The 19,517-nt window shown below is 34.9% G+C and overlaps 1 protein-coding gene across 1 annotated transcript in view; it reads right to left on the bottom strand.

Annotated features, from left to right (window-relative positions):
• Positions 1-3,217: 3,217 nt before the first annotated feature.
• NTN4 (netrin 4) overlaps positions 3,218-19,517 on the bottom strand; it is a 98,999-nt gene continuing 82,699 nt past the window's right edge. The window contains exons 6-8 of the mRNA XM_057557526.1: positions 13,301-13,384; positions 10,327-10,497; positions 3,218-4,656 (exon numbers count right to left, since the gene is read on the bottom strand). Of these exons, the coding sequence (XP_057413509.1) occupies positions 4,520-4,656; positions 10,327-10,497; positions 13,301-13,384 (392 nt within the window). The 3' untranslated portion in view covers positions 3,218-4,519. The remainder of the gene's footprint in view (positions 4,657-10,326; positions 10,498-13,300; positions 13,385-19,517) is intronic.

Here is a 19,517-nt window from a genome sequence, read left to right as displayed (position 1 = left end):
TGAGTCACTTCGCTGTACATCAGAAACTAACACAACATTGTAATCAACTATACTTCAATAAATAATAAATAAATAAATGAAATGGCCAATGGAGAAAATGGTGCAGTTGGCATCATCTCACATGAATTCCTTTCTGAATGCTAGGATCCCCTTTTAGTGGTTGAAATATGGACTCTGGGAATTAGAATGCTTGGGTTCAAACCCAGGTGTCACAATTATTAGCTGAGTGTCCTTGGACAATTTAGTTTCTCTGTGCCTCAGTTTCCTTATCTGGGAAATGGAGGTAATAATAGCATGTTTTTTACGTGTGCTTAGGAGGATCAAATAAGAGTAACACATGTAAAACATTTAGAAAAGTGCCTTCTTAATTATTGATTGCTACTGATATATTATCTTTCTTATTTTTTATTCACCAAGTTGGAAATCCTTGATGGTACCCTGGCTGAGGAGGGGGTGTCCAGGGAGTCTCTGGGTGGACCATGTTGTTCACACTGTGAAAATTTGCTGACAGTGGTTATTTTTCTTTCTGGGAAGCAAGTTTCCCTGCCTGGCTGCCATTCCCCTCTATTCAGATAAGTGCACTATGATTTGATCATCCCCAGTAAATCTTGGAGAGCTTTGGATTTCTAAATTGACTCATTATTAATGATCACACTTTGGAACACAGCCACCCACCTGTGACTACATAGGAAGAAACTAGAGATGTGTTCAGCATTTACTAAAACTCTCTCTTAACAGAACATGCTTCTCAATTCTGGAACTATCTATTTGGCCCAGTGCATATTTCTTTCTCTCTCACTAGTATTCTGCTTTTTTGGGTCATTCACCCTATGTGAGTTGACTAATAATAAAGCTGAGAATTTGTCATTTAAAATATTGCAGGTCTCAAACACAGTCAGTAATGCTCAAAAAGTAGAGAAATGTTTAAATACCTTTGGCGCAAGTGTAGGAAAGCAGGAACAAGGGCATCATTTTTCAAAAAGTATTCTCAGACAAATCATTCTCTGAGAGACTTTTTAAAAAAATCCGTCATGCAAGGCACACACCCTTTTGCTTCTATTCCATTTTTATCATACCAATCTCCCTTGCAAACTTGAGGTTGTTCATAAATATTTTCCTTCCAAACTGTGGGAAATAAATCGTGAGTAATTTGGCTCTTTGATAAAGTTAGGTTAGGGGACTGCTTCTCATTGAAACAATGAACACAAAGGCAATTCAGTCCTGGGGCCTCTGACAAAACTCTCAACAGCCAAGGCGGTGTTCGCGCTCCTTGTTCTCAGGCATTCCAGAGGAGTGGCAAAGGGACAGCCAGCACAAGGAATTTTCAAGGGTTTTTTTTCCCACCCTTCAGAGTTGATAAGTCTCTAATCATTTAGAAAGGGACTTGTTCTGCAAGAACCCAAAGTATCCCAAAGAACTATGTTTACCCGTAACAGGCCTTGCTCTCTGTTTAATACAGCCAGATGCACACTGCTTTTTGGACTCGCCATCATATCCCTACAGATTTGACCTCACTATTAAAAGATTATCCTGTGATTGAGAATTTCCATTGCATCAAATACCAAATATTAGTAACATTCCTCTATGGGGAAAGTGATGTAATAAGAAGGCATAGACTAGGTTGACCTCAGACAAATTATACACATAGGTATGTGGAGATTATGCAACTAATCTGCTGGCTAATAAAGCCCAACAATACAGAGAATAAAGCTCTGGGGGCAGAGGCTTTCCCACTAGCTCGTGAAGGAAGTATTCATGTTCATCTGAAGCCATAGATGGAAGTTTTATGTGATTCTGTTGCCTTGGTACTGTGATGGTTATTTTGAAAGATGCCAAGGGTGAGAAGGTATACAGAAGTGTGGCAGAATGATGGAATGATGGAATGGGAGTGGGGTCACGGGGCGGCTTGCTCACATTTCATTTTGTTGTTTACTTTTACAAAGAGGAACATGAGGTTTCTTCTATTTTTCTTTTTCTTTCCTTTTTTTTTCACTTTGGAAGCCAATAATGCTCATAGGAAATTAAAACTGCAGTGAAAGGGCTGCAAATGATTTGAGAATCAAAACATTAAAAAATGATTATAACAGTGACCTGTGTTTTGGAATGTTGCCAAAAAAGGTGTTGAAAGAGCACCTAGTGAAGATTCTAATCAAAAAGACTGGAAAACCATATAGGGCCCCAGCAATTTGGTAAACTAGCTAAATTAAACTTTCAGTTATGATTTTGCTTGACCATACTTTAAAAACAGTTGATTAAATTTTAAGTGTTTAAAAAATAAATTACAAAAGCAGTACGTGACCAATGAAAGAAAGTCAAGCAATGCAGACATATGCAAAATAAAAGGTGAGAATTCTCTTTCCCCTGCAGGGGTAAATACTACTATAATCTATCTCTCAGAACTTTTGAGATGCTATATATATTATAAATGTGTTTTGGGGGTGGGAGCTAATACTGTAAGTATTGTTCTGTCATTTTCTTTCACTGAATAATATATTGTGGGCATCTTTCTACTCTTTTAAAAAATAGATATTATTTATATTCTTTTTAATGTGTAATAGCTATTTTATATGAAGTGAAATGGAAAAAAAGGCAACCTGGCAATTTTGAAACTTAAGGAAATCCTATATCTGACATATTCAAAATATTTTTCTTGGTATGATGTACTTACCACCATGTTTTATAAGTTGCTTGTAAATGATGTCTATTAGATAGCATTCCATCTATCAGGATAAGATAGGAATAGGTAAGAAACTAAGAGATAGGCTACAGGTTATAAAAGCAGACTTCATAAGAGTATGTATAGTATAATTCCAATTCTATAAGAGGTATGTATATGCATAGAAAGTAGTCTAGCAGCATCTACACTAAACCGCTAACAGCTATTATCACGATTGTTGGAATATAGGCATTTTTTTTTCTCATTATGGTTTTCTGTATTTTCAACAGTGAACTTTTATTACTTTTTAAATTAGTTAAAAAGTAAATGTAATATAAAAAAATGCAATGCATCTGATGAAAAAGTTCACGTCCAACAGCTACAGAAAGTAAACCCATCTGAATTAGCTTCCACTCCATCCCCAAACCCCAGAATATAAGAGTAGAAATACCAGGTCCTTATTTGATTTTCTTAATTTAAGGAATTATATTTGAGTTCCCTCATTAAGAGAAGGTAATCTTTAGCATCAGTGAAAGAGTTGATCAGGAAATGAGGCAAAAATCAGGAGATCATATTCCTTTATTACATATATGAAATATAAAAAATTAACAGAGCAATATATATATATATTTTGCAAGTCCACAGGACCTCAGGAAAAATATGTTCTGTATGTGAAGTTAATCTTATGGCACTGTGGTTCACGTTTTATATATTCAAGTACAGAAGAAACGATATGTATAGTGGTTATGCATGAGTACAGAAGAGAAATAATAATGAAAAACTGTAATTTGGTGAACTATCACATACATTGAGTCAAAAAATGAGTGAATAGAATGACCATATACTGCTAATAAAGACAAGGAGGAAACTGTTTCCATATTCAGGTTTAAATACTAAACACAAAAACAAAACAAATTGTGTCTACAATAATTTGTGAAGTGTATACAAGTGCATTGCAAATAAATGGGCTTTTTAAAATTTAAAGTCCATTTCCTCTTTATCCAAGCATTTTCTACACTTATGACTCCTTTCTCTTATTTTAGAGTCTCTTCTTGTTCAGTTTTTTTAAAAGTTTCATCATGGCCGGTATCTGTGGAATCTAACCTCTATCCCAAAGCTGAGACTTCATGCAAACATATTCTCCTTTCAGGTTGCATCTTCACATAGTTACTCTCAAGTATTCAAGTTTAAAGAGTACAACTTCCATTTTGTGGTCACTTTTTTTCCGCGCGTAGCGATAGTGCTTCTGTTTCAGCAGGTTTTCTTACATGCCCTTTTCTTTTTTCTTTTTTTCTGTCAACGGCAGTCTCCAAACTTTCACAACACAAGTGATAGGTAGTAAAGTGCTTTATACAATGAAATACTATATACATGTGGAGAGGTTCCATTTAACACCCCACAGACCAAAGTTCACACACATCACGCAAGAGAAGGCTCTTTTAAAGAAACACCTTTTCTGATACTAGGGTTGGGGATTCCTTAAAATCTCATTAATTACTTCAAGTAGCACAAATGTAAGTAACATATCTGAAGATGGGAGGAGTCCTTGTTAGGTGCATTGCCCTTAATGGATTACTGCTAAATATCTTACTGCTATTAAAATATTCTTAATAGTTATGAATTTCAGAATCAGTCCCATAGAAAATAGGTATCGGTATTGGATTTTTTCATTCCACTTTATGAAACAAACTGTATTTAAACATGGGCCCAAAAGAGATGGGGTAGACAAGGGCCATGCATTGGAACATTTCTATATATTTTGGCACTAAAAAAAAATTCCAGTTTCATCTTTGAGGTCTCCTTTCCATTATGTTTGTGTTTTGTACATAGAGAATTGCCATTATGTGCTATACACCTTTTCTGTTACTTGCACTCTCTTTTCAAAATATCCATGACTTTTCTTCCAAGAGATGGTTTCCAGTGCTGGACAAAACTTTTCATATTCACAACTAGTTTGCCTGTTCTTACATCCTCATGTCCTGCTACAAGGTACTCCAAACCTGAAAGAGAACAAAATTAGGGACTATGTAGTATCATAGTTTATTGAAGGGAGAGATGTGACTTTAGCAGTTTTATATATACATGGTTCACGGTTTTATAAATTCATAGTTGAAATAGGGAGTCATAGGCAATAATAGCTGACACTTAGTAAATATTTATTATGCGCTAAGTGCTTTAAATGTATTATCTCATTTAATCTTGAAAATAACCCTATGAAGTAGGTATTATCTTTCTTCTTTCCTTGTTTTACAAATGAGGAAACGAGGCTTGGCAAGATTGAGGAACAGTGTTTCCCAGTAAGCAGTGCACCCTGACTCAAGCTCAGGCCTGTCTGATTGTTGAATTTTTACTCTTTTCCTCTATGGTGAAGAAGTGAGGATTCTGTGGGTACTTAACATGCTGCTACAGTTCAATATTTCTTGGAGACCCACTATGTATGGTAGTGTATATTAAGGAGGATTTTATAAAAGTGAAACAATCACTTGGGAAAACGTATTGGAAGAGAGCTATGGATTATACAAAATAACACATGTCTCCTATATAAAGTCGATGTGTTTTTGGAATATAGAATGTTTGTTTGTCATACTTAAAAAAAAGATGAGACTTGACTAGTGCTGACTTTATAATTCAAAATTCTTTTCAGGCTTCAGGTAAAAATTTTGGCTAACAAACATAAAAATCCAAAAGGACAATCTCATTATCTATACATTAATAAAAAGAAGTGTGATAATCTCCCTCAGTACATGTCTGTAGTAATATCAATATTAGTATTTTGAAACAATTTTCTTTAATATTATAGGGTAGAGCAAATAAGTAATTACATTTATAAAATAAAACTTTCCTATATAAGATAAAGAGACATATACTTTAAAACTCAAGTTAAGGGAAAACATGAGATGTTAAAATTCAATTGAAAATATCAATTTAAACTCATGGTTTAATATATATAGTCTTGTTCATGCACTAAAATGGCTTTAAAAATGTCATTCCAGTGGTAATGAACACCTGTAACAAACATAATGTCTCTAATAACAGGTCTCACTAAAGACAAAACAAAAGTAAACAAGGCTTCTTGAAGAAATGCTTTTTTTAGGTCCAGGGCAGGAAGATACAAGGTAAGCATGGTATTTCTTATTGTGCTAAAAAAAGCAAGGAAGCTTTCAAAGGTTAATGGGAATCATTTTAAAAGGATACAGGAACCAGCAAGGGAGGGTTATAACTTGCCAAAGTTGTGATAATTTGAGCACCAAGAATGTAATAATTGTGTGTGTGTTAACATACTGAATCAACAAAAATCCATAATTCCAAAGTGATACTCAAAAAAAGAGAAATCCAGAGAAAAATTAACTTGTCATCTTGAGACAGTTGTTAAAACCATTCCTTACTTTGGAAATTGGAAATTAAAGGAAAGAATTTAGCATTTATCCTGCTTTTTTTTTTTTTTTTTTTTTTATAAATTTATTTATTTTATTTATTTATTTTTGGCTGTGTTGGGTCTTCGTTGCTGTGTGCGGGCTTTCTCTAGTTGCGGTGAGCGGGGGCTACTCTTCATTGCGGTGCGCAGGCTTCTCATTGCGGTGGCTTCTCTTATTGTGGAGCACGGGCTCTAGGCGCATGGGCTTCAGTAGTTGTGGCACTTGGGCTCAGTAGTTGTGGCTCACAGGCTCTAGAGCGCAGGCTCAGTAGTTGTGGCGCACGAGCTTAGTTGCTCTGCGGCATGTGGGATCTTCCCGGACCAGGGCTCGAACCCGTGTCCCCTGCATTGGCAGGCGGATTCTTAACCACTGCGCCACCAGGGAAGCCCTATCCTGCTTTTATAATAGGAACTATATTTCATGGTAACCTAATAGCCCAGCTTGGGAGAGAAAGTCCTCTTACAGAATAATGTTAATTGATAAATGAAGGGAATTAGGTGAAATTAGAAAAACATCATTTCTCAAATTCTAATGAAATTATTCATTGAGGAAGGAATTGCCAATTGGTGATAAAATCATTAAATTGAATAGTTAATGGGGAACTGGATGTTTGCTTAGTGACTAAGTAACTCATACTCATTGTTTTCTAGTCTCAAAAGGGAACCCAATGGAGAGATCAGACTGTAATCACTCCAACCCCAGAGTCAAGTTTAGCAACCCTGACGGTGGGTCGTCCAGGTACTATATATCTTGTGATGTGATTTAACATGAAGCACACAACAATATCTATGATGAATTCTAGACAAAATGTTTATCTTGAGTCTATCAAGCTTTTCTTTATGATTACAAGAAATATAGGAAGTAGAGAGACAAGCTAAATGACACCACAAAGAACCAACCAGACAAATATAGAAGGCAGGATAATCTACAGGACACCTGGCCTGGTTTCTTCAACAATAATAATTTCTTCAATACTAAAAAGAAACTCTGCATGAATAAAAGATACTTGAGGGACTTAAAAACTAGATACAATGTGTGATTCTGGATTGAATACTGGCAAGGACAAACCACGTCTAAAGAACATTTTGGGATCAATTGGGAAATTGGAATATGATCTGAGTATTAGAATATATGAAAATTAAAACTGAAGGTAAAGATAATAACTGAAGTAGGTTGCAGAATGAAGCATATACTTATGATTTCATTTTTGTTAAAATATATACATATATATATATGTAAGATGGATTATAAGGTATTTAAATTCTTTAAAGGGTAACCTTAGCTTCTTCATGGAAAAGAATCCCAATATTTAATTAACAGACTAGTTAAAACATAATCGTCTTGATATTGTTTGTATCATCTCTAAAATAATAAAATCCTCATTTAAAAATATGATAAACAATTTTTAGGAAACTTTCAGTGTTAAGTCTAGTATTTTATTTTATTTTCTTAATATTATTTTTTTTTATAAGGAAGTTTTTTAAATTATTATTTATTTATTTATTTTTGGCTGTGTTGGGTCTTCATTTCTGTGCGAGGGCTTTCTCTAGTTGCAGCAAGAGGGGGCCACTCTTCATCATGGTGCGTGGGCCTCTCACTATCGCAGCCTCTCTTGTTGCAGAGCACAGGCTCCAGACGCGCAGGCTCAGTAGTTGTGGCTCACGGGCCTAGTTGCTCCGTGGCATGTGGGATCTTCCCAGACCAGGGCTCGAACCCGTGTCCCCTGCATTGGCAGGCAGATTCCCAACCACTGTGCCACCAGGGAAGCCCTAAGTCTAGTATTTAAATGAATTTACTTTGAAACTATAAATAGAACAAATATTATAGGAGTTTGCCATTACTTTGAAGTATAAATATAAATTAAACTAATAAAAATGATGCTGAATAAATCCATAAATTATGGAACAGCATCATGCCAAAAGTTAGCATGGAAAACAATGTTACCTGTTGTATCACTTATTAGCATTTACATTTTATTTTCCTATCTCTATGCTTTTGACATCTACCTTGCTATAAGTTTTTATTTATTTATTTATTTTTATTTTTTGGCTGCGTTGGGTCTTTGTTGCTGTGCGCGGGCTTTCTCTAGTTGCAGTGAGCGGGGCCTACTCTTCGTTGCGGTGCGCGGGCTTCTCATTGTGGTGGCTTCTCTTTGTTGCGGAGCACAGGCTCTAGGCACACGGGCTGCAGTAGTTGTGCCACGCAGGCTCAGTAGTTGTGGCTCACGGGCTCTAGAGCGCAGGCTCAGTAGTTGTGGCACATGGGCTTAGTTGCTCTGCGGTATGTGGGATCTTCCCGGCCCAGGGCTCAAACCTGTGTCCCCTGCATTGGCAGGCGGATTCTTAACCACTGCGCCACCAGGGAAGTCCCAACCTTGCTATAAGTTTGAGGGCGCAAAGTTTACTTTGTATCCATAGAGAAAGAAAATATAATACTTTAGTGCTAGTCTTGGTATTCTAAAATATATGATTGATGAATGAGTAAATGTATGTATGTATGTAGGAATGAATGAATTTGCAGGGATGCCAATTAGATTACTCCTTTTCAAAAGTAGCAAAGGAAATGTTGGCGTGTAAAGTTTCAGAATTTTCTTATCAGCTTTCTTTGGCCTTAGCTATTGAACTTGTAAAATAGACAAACAATGTGAAATGAAAGAGTGTCTGGTTTTGCTTTGGCAGGTTCTAGTCTTTTCATCAAAGTGAATAAACATGTTTTCAAGAATTCTTTGAATAATTGTGCTTATGTTTTCAATTGTGATGAACTCAGTTGATTCTTTTACTCTATTTGGCAGAAATCTGATTAGGAAGTATAGTTCACTTCCTGGAGGGTGGCTCAGATTGTCAAAGCTTTTGTTTATAATGTCTTACTAAAAATCTGAGTGGATTTCTTTCTTTCTTTCTTTCTTTTTTTTTTTTTTTTTTTGCCAAGATAGTAGAAAGTGCTTATAGAAAGAGCCCTGGGAAACAGAACTTAAATTGATGACTCCTAGTCTCCGGTATTCAAAATCCAAGATTCTGATTAATTCATTTATTCTTTGTAAACATATTTATTTTAAAATGTCTTTAAAATTTTCCTTATTAAAATTTAGATTAATTTAAATAAAATATGAAGAGGTATAAAAGGGTGTGAGAGATTAGTCAATAGTCAAAAGTCGAGAGTTTTATATCACTGTGTAGATTGTTTAGGTTGCGGGGAGTATTTTATTGATAGTTTTTCTCTCTCTTTCTCTTTCTCTCACTCAGTTATCTATTTCTCTCAAATTTATTAACCAAAGACCATAAATGACTTCTTAACATAACTGTGGTTTCCTGGACTTAAATTTGAAAAGAATTAGATCCAGAACACAAATTACACACGTGTTTCAGCAGTGCCATTAAGACACAGCTGGCAACTTCGTAAACAGGGAAATACAGAAGATTAAAAAATATATTATTTGTTTTACTAGAACTTACTCTGTGGGTACTTTGTTACTATTATTTGGGTACTAATGGTAGGCCCTGGAGATAGTATGGTCAAAAATCTAAATCCCATCCTCAAATTTAATGAGGGAGACAGAAATAAGCAGCTTATGACACAGTATGAGGAGTGTACTTGTAGAGTGAACAGGTATGAATCCCATGCTTACTTGCTTGCCTCTATGTCTGCCACAATGTTTTAATGTGCAAATTTCCCTCCACTGCAAGTTTCTCTAAGATTCTGTAGTTTTGTTGTTGTTTGTTTATTTTTGCTGTTTCTAATTTGAAACCAAAATGATCATTTAATGAAAAAGAAGATGATGAGAACTTGAGAGTTGTTTTCTATCCAGGAGAAACAGATGCTTCTCATGCAACAGTAAAAATGAATTCGGTATTATTTGCACAGATGGAATTTTGCATTTGAACTCCCTTTTGGGAGCAAGCTCTAACCAGGGCATCATAATAGGACCTAGCTTTCCAATACAGTATTATTGGCAGATAAATTCATGAAAGTGCTTTCCTTGCTACTGACACCTGGAACCAATCTGAGACTTCTCTTTCAGGACAGAAAATATTATATTGCTGGATTTTAAAATATTTTACTTTTATAGAGCATGTGAAAGAGAAAAAATTTTTGATGTCAGTTCAAAGAATTCCATTTGGATTTTCCCTAGATCAGCTGGTGAAAAGGAGAGATACTCTTGCTGAGTTTATTTAGGTTGTGGTTCAGAGAATGTAGGACAAGCAGCAAATCAGCAGAAACACGGTAGGTAACAAGCTAGAAGAGACTAATGCTCACCAGGGTTGAGGATTGGACAAGTGCAGCCTCTGTTAGTCCATGATTCTGGATATAATGTTCGTTTTCCTCGTAAAATTTTCAATTTGGTGGATTTTAAGACTTTTTTAATCTTCACATTGACCTCAGCATGAGATCCTTTATCATGAGCTGATAAAATCTTTATTTTTAGCACTGTAACAACACAATTCCAAAAGTCAAAATGCATAGAATTTCATACTATCCTTTGAACTTTGAACAACTTAAATATGCATTTCAGAGTATAATGGAAAAGTGAACCAATGATGATAATGTGGAAATTTGCTTTAAAAATCATTAGGGATTAAGAGGTACAAACTACTATGTATAAAATAGATAAGCTACAAGAATATATTGTATTGTACAACACAGGGAATATAGCCAATATTTTATAATAACTGTAAATGGAATATAACCTTTAAAAATTGTAAATCGTTAGTTGTACACCTGAAACATATAATATTGTACATTAACTGTATACACCTCAATAAAAAGAAAGAAAATCATTAAGCTCATTGATTTTGCACTGACTTCATCTCATTTATCTATATTAACTATCCTCTTCTTTCTTACATTTTTCAACTGCTACTTCTGTCCATATCACTATGCTAAGAGAATATCAGCCATTTGCCTACTGCAAATAAATTTTAAACACATTCAGCTATCAAATCTAAATAGAAAAAAGATGCACAGGAAGTAGAATTGTTATCCTGGTTTTTATTTAGATTCTGACTATATTATACTCTTATAGCTAGCTTTGTGTAATGTTATGACAAAAAGCAAAATGTTACTGCCAGGACATATTTTGTATATTCTAAAGAGATTAAATAATATTATTGATTACTTAATTTTCTTCCCTGGTGTAAAATGCAAGCTGACTGAGATTAGGAAGCTGTCCTACGTGATGGCAGAGCTCCAGTTTTCGATATGACTCCTGATTCTATTATGTTCTTCCATCTATGAAATGGATGTGGATAGGGATCAAGTAATGGGATAAATTGGGGTGGGGAAAAACATAGACCTAAGGAACACTGAATGCAATGTTCTGTATTATTAGGAGAGTTCTTACTGGCTCATCTATATCTTGGAAGATGATGGAAGATTGTGTGTAATAAAAGAACCCTATCTTGGCTGGTACCATATCCTGAGAATATGGCTGTCAGACGGCCATGTTTTCTTTATAGATTCACCAAATTCACCAAATTATAGATTCACCAGATTTTAGACATCTAAGGGCTCTTAAGAGCTCATCTAGTCTTGTTTTATGTATGAGAAAGCAAGTTTTAAGTAATTAAGTAAACTGCTCAAATGTGTATGACTGATTGATTAGAGGTAGACTTTGGACTAGAACCCTGGTAAGATAAATGCATGAAGGGTACATATTGTAGTAGCCCCTCGCACATGGCCAATGCTCAATAAAAGTTCACTATTATTTTTCTACTAGACCATAAGCTCAAAGAGAGCAGTAACCTTATCGACTCACTATTATAACTCAATAAATATTTGCTAAAAGAATAAACAAAATGAATCGAGTATTTTTTCTATTAAGTCAGAGAATGGGGAGGGGGAGACCATTTTTCCCCAAGTCTATAGTTATATTGCACTTAATAAGACCAAGATACTTTATGACATCATTAAAAGCATTCAAGTTCTCTTAAGCAGAAAATAATACAGTTGTATTAAAAGATACCAATGTGGTTATTTGTAAATTCAGTCATAGAGCTACTGAATCTATGTGATAATGAAAACCAGTTGATATTTCTATTGAACTGAATGACTTTGGACTAAATTGTCATGTTTTTTTGCTTTTAATAGTAAATACCTTTCCCTCTAAACTGACTTTTCTTTACTGGGCACTATGCATTTCAAAAGTTTGCTTCTATTATTTAACTAAGTTGGCAGGTGAAAGGAGGGAAATATGCACATAATTTTAGATAAGATCTTTGAGGTTTTTAACATTTATGTTTTTATCTTTTATGAGATTAAATACAATGTTATCAAGAACCTAAACGTTTTGTTTCAGAAATCATGACTTAAAATTTTCTCTTCATTGTAATGCATAAATAATAAATAATGCTGTATATATTATGGAATAATAAAAAGATTCAGACACTAGTCAATGATATGTTGGCAAGATAAGGCATCTTTAATATACTTAATAATAAACATAAAGCCATTTAGAATTTGAAGATAGTAACAGTTTTTACTTAGGGCAATGGCATTTTCCTTTGTCCATACACTGTATTTTCCTGGCATTTGAAAGGTAGAGGAGTCTAGAGTATACTGAGAGGGCATGGAAGAGACTCAGGCAGAGAGCTCGTCTCAAGGCCTCCCCACTATATTTCCCCTTCCTCCTCCCTAACACTGACTGAGCATCTAGTATGTGCAAGGTAATGTGCTGTGTGCTTTTCAAAAATCTCATTTCATGGGGAAGGTGGCGTCATCCCTATTTTACAGATGAGGAAGTCTGGAGACTTTAAGTTACCCACCCAACAAACCACAAATAAAACCCATGTAGGTCTGAGCCCAAAGCCTGAGCTTTTAATCACTGTGAAATATACTGCTTTAAACTGATTTCTGCCTAGTAGTACTACAGGATAAACTGGCTGAGAAATCATTTAAGTGGCTAGAGGCTTCCCTTTTAGATTACTAATACAAGAAGCATTTATAAGAAAGGATTACGTGTCAAGATTTTTTTCTTTTTCTTGTTTGCCTCTTTTCCACATAGCAGGATAACCCTGCTTTTGCTCTAAAAGCCTCCTGCTCTCACCATTACATTCAACACCATCTCTATTAGGAAAATCTAGGTCAAGGCCAGACTACTATGTTTACTATTATTATATAAGACTAGTGCTTTGATTTACTGTGAATGTCATAAACCAGGCCACCCATTTCCTTAAAAACTCTTCGTACTTAGTTTGAATAGATCCTTAGAAGCATTCAAGCACTTCAAACTCACCGTATGAATATTTCATTCCACAGAATGCCTTGGAGTTTCTTAACACCTGTTCCTTACACTCACATTTACCTACAGAAAGTAAATGAAAATGGTGTTAGTTATTTAGAAAAAAAGTAAAAAAAAAAACAACAAAAAACAATTGCAAGTAAATCCAAGTGGCATAACTCTTTAAGGCTTGAGTGATTCATACAATATAATCCATAAGAAACCATGAAAAGTCACTCAAAAGAAATAGAGTCATTTTTTGAATTAGTTATCATCCAATAAAGTATTGACCTAAGAGAAATATAGAAATGTAGAAACAATTATATATTTTAATGCTTGTAATTGATGTTATGCTAAATATAGTCTGGATTAATATTCCATGCTAATGGAATGGAACAACTGAATGGTTAACCTATAGGAAAGACAACTGTTTTCTTACAATTAATGTTCACCACAATAAAAATCAAATCAAATCAAATCATTGAGAAATCCTTTGAAGGTAATGCTATCCAATTTTTAAAATATTTATTAAGCACCTATCATGTGCAGGACATGATGCTACATACTTCAGAGTATATAGAGATGAGCAAGATACAATTCTTGCCTTAAGGCTTATAATTCAGTAAGGTGAATAAAGTAAGTGTGTAAACAGTAATAAGTGTTCTAGGTCAGGTACAATATGCTTGGATGGGAAGGCCACATGTTTGGGAAGATGGAAAAAGGCTTCATGGCTGAAGAACGATTTGAAGTGGACTTTGAAGAATAACTAGGTTATTTTCTCCCAACAGTTAAAATTGTGTATTACAATTATTATGTATGAAAGATTTGCCAGAAGAAATCTTTGGAAGACTTTCAAAATGCCTTTGTACATAGTCTATAATAGCATTCTTATACTTATTTATGTACCTGTTCCCTCTCTAGACTGTGATCCTTGAGGACGATGGTTATGTCTTATTATTCATCTTTATATTCTTAAAGCCCAGAATGGATAGGATTTTCATTCTTTTTTTTTTTTTGGCCATGCCGCTCAGCTTGTGGGATTTTAGTTCCCCGACCAGGGATCAAACGCGGGCCCTCGGCAGTGAGAGCAGAGTCCTAACCACTGGACCACCAGGAAATTCCCCAGGATTTTCATTCTTACTGATTTAACAATTAGGTATAATTCTACCTCTTCCCTAACCCCTCCCCTCCTACCCTCACACATTGCATTTTATAGGCACTGAGTGGCATAACAGCAGGTAACATTTGCTGGGGAGCACTTACTACATGCCAGACACTATTTTAAGTCTTTTACATTTATTTACTCATCTAAGATTCTAACAAATAGAAATTTGACAGGAATACAGAGATAAAAGGATGAGCAAAGAAATGTAAGAGAGAAAGGAGAGAGAGTGTTCATGGAAGAACCAGTTGTTCTGTTTATCCTGGGTACAGATTGAGTTGAGAATAATAGAAGGTATCATGGAGGAACTTGATTGATATGCAGTTAGGGCCTGAATTTAATTTGTTAGATAAAGGGGAATTTTCAAAGCTATCAGCTTAAAGAAGTTACATGAATTTAAATATATATATATGAAAATTAATCTGGCATTACCGTATCAAAACTATTGGAATGGAGAAAAAATGAAGACAGGGACCAGTTAGAAACTAGTGAAATTGGTAACACACAACAGTAACTAAATTGAGTACCAACTATAAGCCATAAAGTTTATAAGGAATTTTATCCATATGATCGTATTTAATATTTACAATAAGGTTATGAGAGAGGTACTATTAACAAATGAAAAACGGAAGGCTCAGAGAGGTTAATTAGCTTGTTCAAGGCAGCGTATAGCTAACAAGTAGAAAAGCCAGATTTTAAGCCTGGGTTGGGGAGAATCTGAAGCCCCCGATCTTTCCATTGTACTGTCTTTCTAAGGCAGATGGGATGTGGGTCTGAGAGGTGGCCATGGGTGTAGATAGGAAGAAATATCAAGGGATGCTGCAGAGTTAGGGTCTACAGGTCTACAAATCCTGTCACTGGATTGGATGAGGACAAGCATCCAATTTTATGAGGAAACATAAAAATGTACTTGAAATTTTCAGCCAAGGTGACAGAGCGGATTGTAGTTTCACTAACAGAAATAGGGAAGTTAGGAGAAGGAGAGCATTTTAGGAGTGTATTAAGTTTTTTTTTTTTTGTAGTAATCAATAGTCTAATTTAATTATTGAAAGTTTATTGAGTAGCTCATAGAAAGGAGAAAAAGCCGAAGAACCAGAACTCTGAAAGGACAAGAAACAAGAGAGCTCCAGAGATCTATTGGGCAGTCTCTTTATGGCTTTGCCATTGGAATCATGAACTCTAATCATTTTCAGAATTTGTCACTTTCATCTCAAGATTTAAATTCTAGGGACAGAACATCTGATTGGCCTCTCTAAGACTGTATTAAATGGCGGAAGAGTGGTTCCCCAAAGAAAAACTGGGTTGAGCTACCACAGAAATAGCAAGAAAGAAGGGGAAATGGATCTGGTCAGGCAAAAAACAACAGAGGTCTAGTAAGAGGAGAATATAATGAATTAGAGATGCTGACAGACATACAAGTGGAAATGAGAGTGTGATTCTGGTGAGATTGGGTAGGTAGACATGGAAAATGGAAAATACTGACATATTGGCTCTAGCTAAAGCTTCTTGAGAAACCAGAACGAGATCTGCACGTAGAAAATCACAGTGGAATTAAATAGTGGGAAAGATAAAGATGCTTAAAATGAGCTGTTGTGATTTGTTAAATAATATTGCTTATCATCTAAACAAAGCAGAGGATTGCTCATTCAGAAATTGTAGCAACCTGAGTGGACAGCCCACGGCCTTTGATGATTCCACCAAAGCAAGAGAGTATGGTAACTACCATGCATATCTTACTCCTCAACATAATGCTCTTCTCTTTAGTCCTTGAGCCTATAAGAACATGAGTAGGGAGGGACAATATTGGGGTGGGGGAGTGGGAGGTACAAACTATTGGGTATAAAATAGGCTCAAGGATGTATTGTACAACATGGGGAATATAGTGAATATTTATAGTGAATATACTAATAAATGGAAAGTAACCTTTAAAAATTGTATAAGAAAAGAAAAAAGAAAAAAGAAAAAAAAATTTAATAAAAAGAACATGAATAAGTCTGTTACTTGAAGACCTTTCCTTGGCTGCTTTCCAGTACTCCCTTTTCATATGTTAAGAAATCAGACATTAAAATTTGCTTTTGAATAAATCTTTTTTTGATTAGGCTTCAGCCCAGATGTGTTTTCTTAAAAGAAATTTGGAAGAAGAGGAAAACCTATTTAGTTATACTGGGTTGTTAGAACGTTTCAAAAAAGAAGTATTGTTTACAGTTCTCTGGTACTAGTTAAAGCCAGTTTTGTTGGACAGGAAGTGAAATTTTACATCTGATGCTCTCTACCCCACAAGAAGTGGTAGAAATGAAGAGTATCTTGGTATAGTGCATTATATTCCTAGTTATGGAAACTTATGGCAGGTAAATAGGTAGGTAGGCAAATAGATTTGAAAATGAACCACAGTGCTTAGAAAACTGATTATCACGTTTCTGTTGAAAAAGGTGCCCGGGGCACTATTTTATACCCATTGGGAATATTGCTGTAGCAGGAGACTGAACAGTCTCTTCCTCAATCCGGAGCTCATCCGGATGAATTTCAGAGACTCTCTGGGGACATCAGAGACCTAACAGCTGTTGTGGACGTGAGAGTCTGGAGTTAGTCTGATGCCAGCACCGTTATGTGCTTCATTAGTGTGCTGCCAGCTCCCTCCCTAGTAACATGATAATTGGCTTAACGTCTTATGGCACTAGAACCTTGATTTTTACAGATTTGGCTTGGCAGACAAAGTTGGAGAATTCTGAAAACCACTGTGTTAGAAAAAGAGAAGAAATCTTTCAAAAGTGGTTATTAAAGTTAACATCATAGAATTCAGACTATATAGCATTAAGGCACAAAATTAATGGGAAAGATTTTTCCTTTTCAAATGCTAAAAAAGATAAATATGACAACTTCATATTACCTTATCTTTCCCACCTTCTTTCCTGTTGTGAATTAAAATGAAACCAATTAGGAAAATGATCATAAGATTATGTTAAGTGAAAAAAAACCCATGATATGGAATTGCAGATACCAAGTGTTTCTATAATTTGAGTTCTTGATTCTTGAAAGGCCCATAAATTCTCTATGAGAATGTATTAAAACTGTGGTTTCTTACTCTGCTTCAGCCACACTGGCCTCCTTGCTGTTTCCTAAATAAGCCAGGCCTAGTCTCACCTCAGGGTTTCTGTACTTGCTGTATCTTCTGCCTAAACTCTCTTTCCTCTGTTATCTGTATAGCTCACTCTCTTACCTTCTTCAGGTTTTTTTCTCAAAAGTCCTTTCATAGGACTTTTCTGATCACCCCATTTAAAAGTATGTCCCTCTCAAGTATTTCTTATCCCACATCCCTGCTTTATTTCTCTATTATATTAAACATCATTAAATATTTTACTTGTTTATTAGCTGTCTTCCTCTGCATGAATGTGAACTCCTTGGACACTGAGATTTTTGTCGGTTCAATTACTAGATTTACAGCACTAGCACATAGTATGAGTATTCAATAAATATTTGTTAAATGAATGAGTCTATAAAGAACTCCTACAAATTAGTAAGAAAACTACAAATAGGAAATTCACAGGAAAAGAAACCTGAAAGTCCAAGAAACCATGAAAAATTACTAACCAGGAAAATGCAATTAAAATGGCAAGATCCCATTTCACACCCATCAGATTGGCAAAAATTTAGAGGTTTGATAACATCAGTTTTAGAAGTCCAAAAAATATTGAATGAGTTAAACTGTGCCTGAGTTAACGAGTTAGCATACTGCTTGGCCCCTTGTATGTGCTATATAGACATTTGTTAAATAAGTACAAAGTACTTATTTGTGAGGATGTGGTACAACAGGGTGTCATACTTTGCTGGTGGAATGCAAATTTATGCAACCACTTGAGAGAGCTATTTGGCAATAAATGGTAAATTTGACAATAAGCACACTGTGACCCAACAGTATCTAGATTGTACCCCAGGACAAGGGTCAGCAAACATTTTCTATCATGGAACAGATAATAAATATTTTAGGCTTTGTGGCCATGGGGAAAAATTAAAGATTTTATGTAGGTACTTATATAACCATTTAAAGTAACCATTTAAACCTTAGAGCAGGCAGCTTAGCCTGTAGAAAAGTAGATGGCAGGCCACATTTGGCCTGAGGGCTGTAGTTTGCCAGCCCCTGATCTAGTGAAACTCCTTCTCAAGTACACAATATAACACATATAAGAGAACATTTATGGTAGCATTATATATAATAGTGGAAAATTGGAAATTGGAAATAACCTAAATGGCAAACAACGGGAGAATACAGAGTGTTGTATTCATATAATAGAATGGATAAATCTAAAAAAAGTACACATTTAACTAAAAAAAAAAAATTTTAAGGGTAGGTAAGTTATCATGTACGTGAGATTTTTAAAACATTACATAAATATATTAATTATATACTATTTAATATACATATAGTAAAATAGTAAAAATGTGAAAGTGGATGATGAACACCAAAATTCAGGTTAGTGGTTATTCTGTGGAGTAAGGAAGGCTAGTCTATTTGTAGATTGGTACATGAGGGGCTTCAAATGCATCTGTATAATTTAAATGAAAATATGAGGCAATTATGGCAAAATTAAGATTTGATAACACTAGAAGGTGTTCATATGGGTGTTCATATCACATTTTTGGTGTTTGTCATGTTTAATAATAAAAAATATTTTAATATGTTATTTTAAGTTTTATTTGGATGATTTGGTGAGCACTTTACAACCAAATGCTGACAACAAGATTTCTTGTCCACATTTGTATTTGTGATATGATTTACGTTGATGCTAAACAGAACCACTTGAGTTTCTATGAGAAAAGAATAGAGATAGGATGAACACAAATTATGTGTTCACACCAGTATCACAGCATGCTCCTCAAATGACAGAACAGGTAACCATCATAGGAAAATTAAATCAGAATAAAGAGTAGTATAGACTTGATAAACTCAAGGAATCATATTTATGTAGTAAACAGTGTTTTGGCTTCAGTAAAAATCATTTTTCATATTCAATTAATGTTAATTTGAATTTTATTCATTTTATTTGGCTTATATTTAGTTTGTAAAATTATTTT

This window comes from Balaenoptera acutorostrata, chromosome 11 (genome assembly GCF_949987535.1).
Source record: "Balaenoptera acutorostrata chromosome 11, mBalAcu1.1, whole genome shotgun sequence".
Classification (NCBI taxonomy): Eukaryota; Metazoa; Chordata; class Mammalia; order Artiodactyla; family Balaenopteridae; genus Balaenoptera; species Balaenoptera acutorostrata.
Note: the sequence above shows the minus strand (reverse complement) of the source record. Positions and strands in the feature narration are given on the sequence as shown.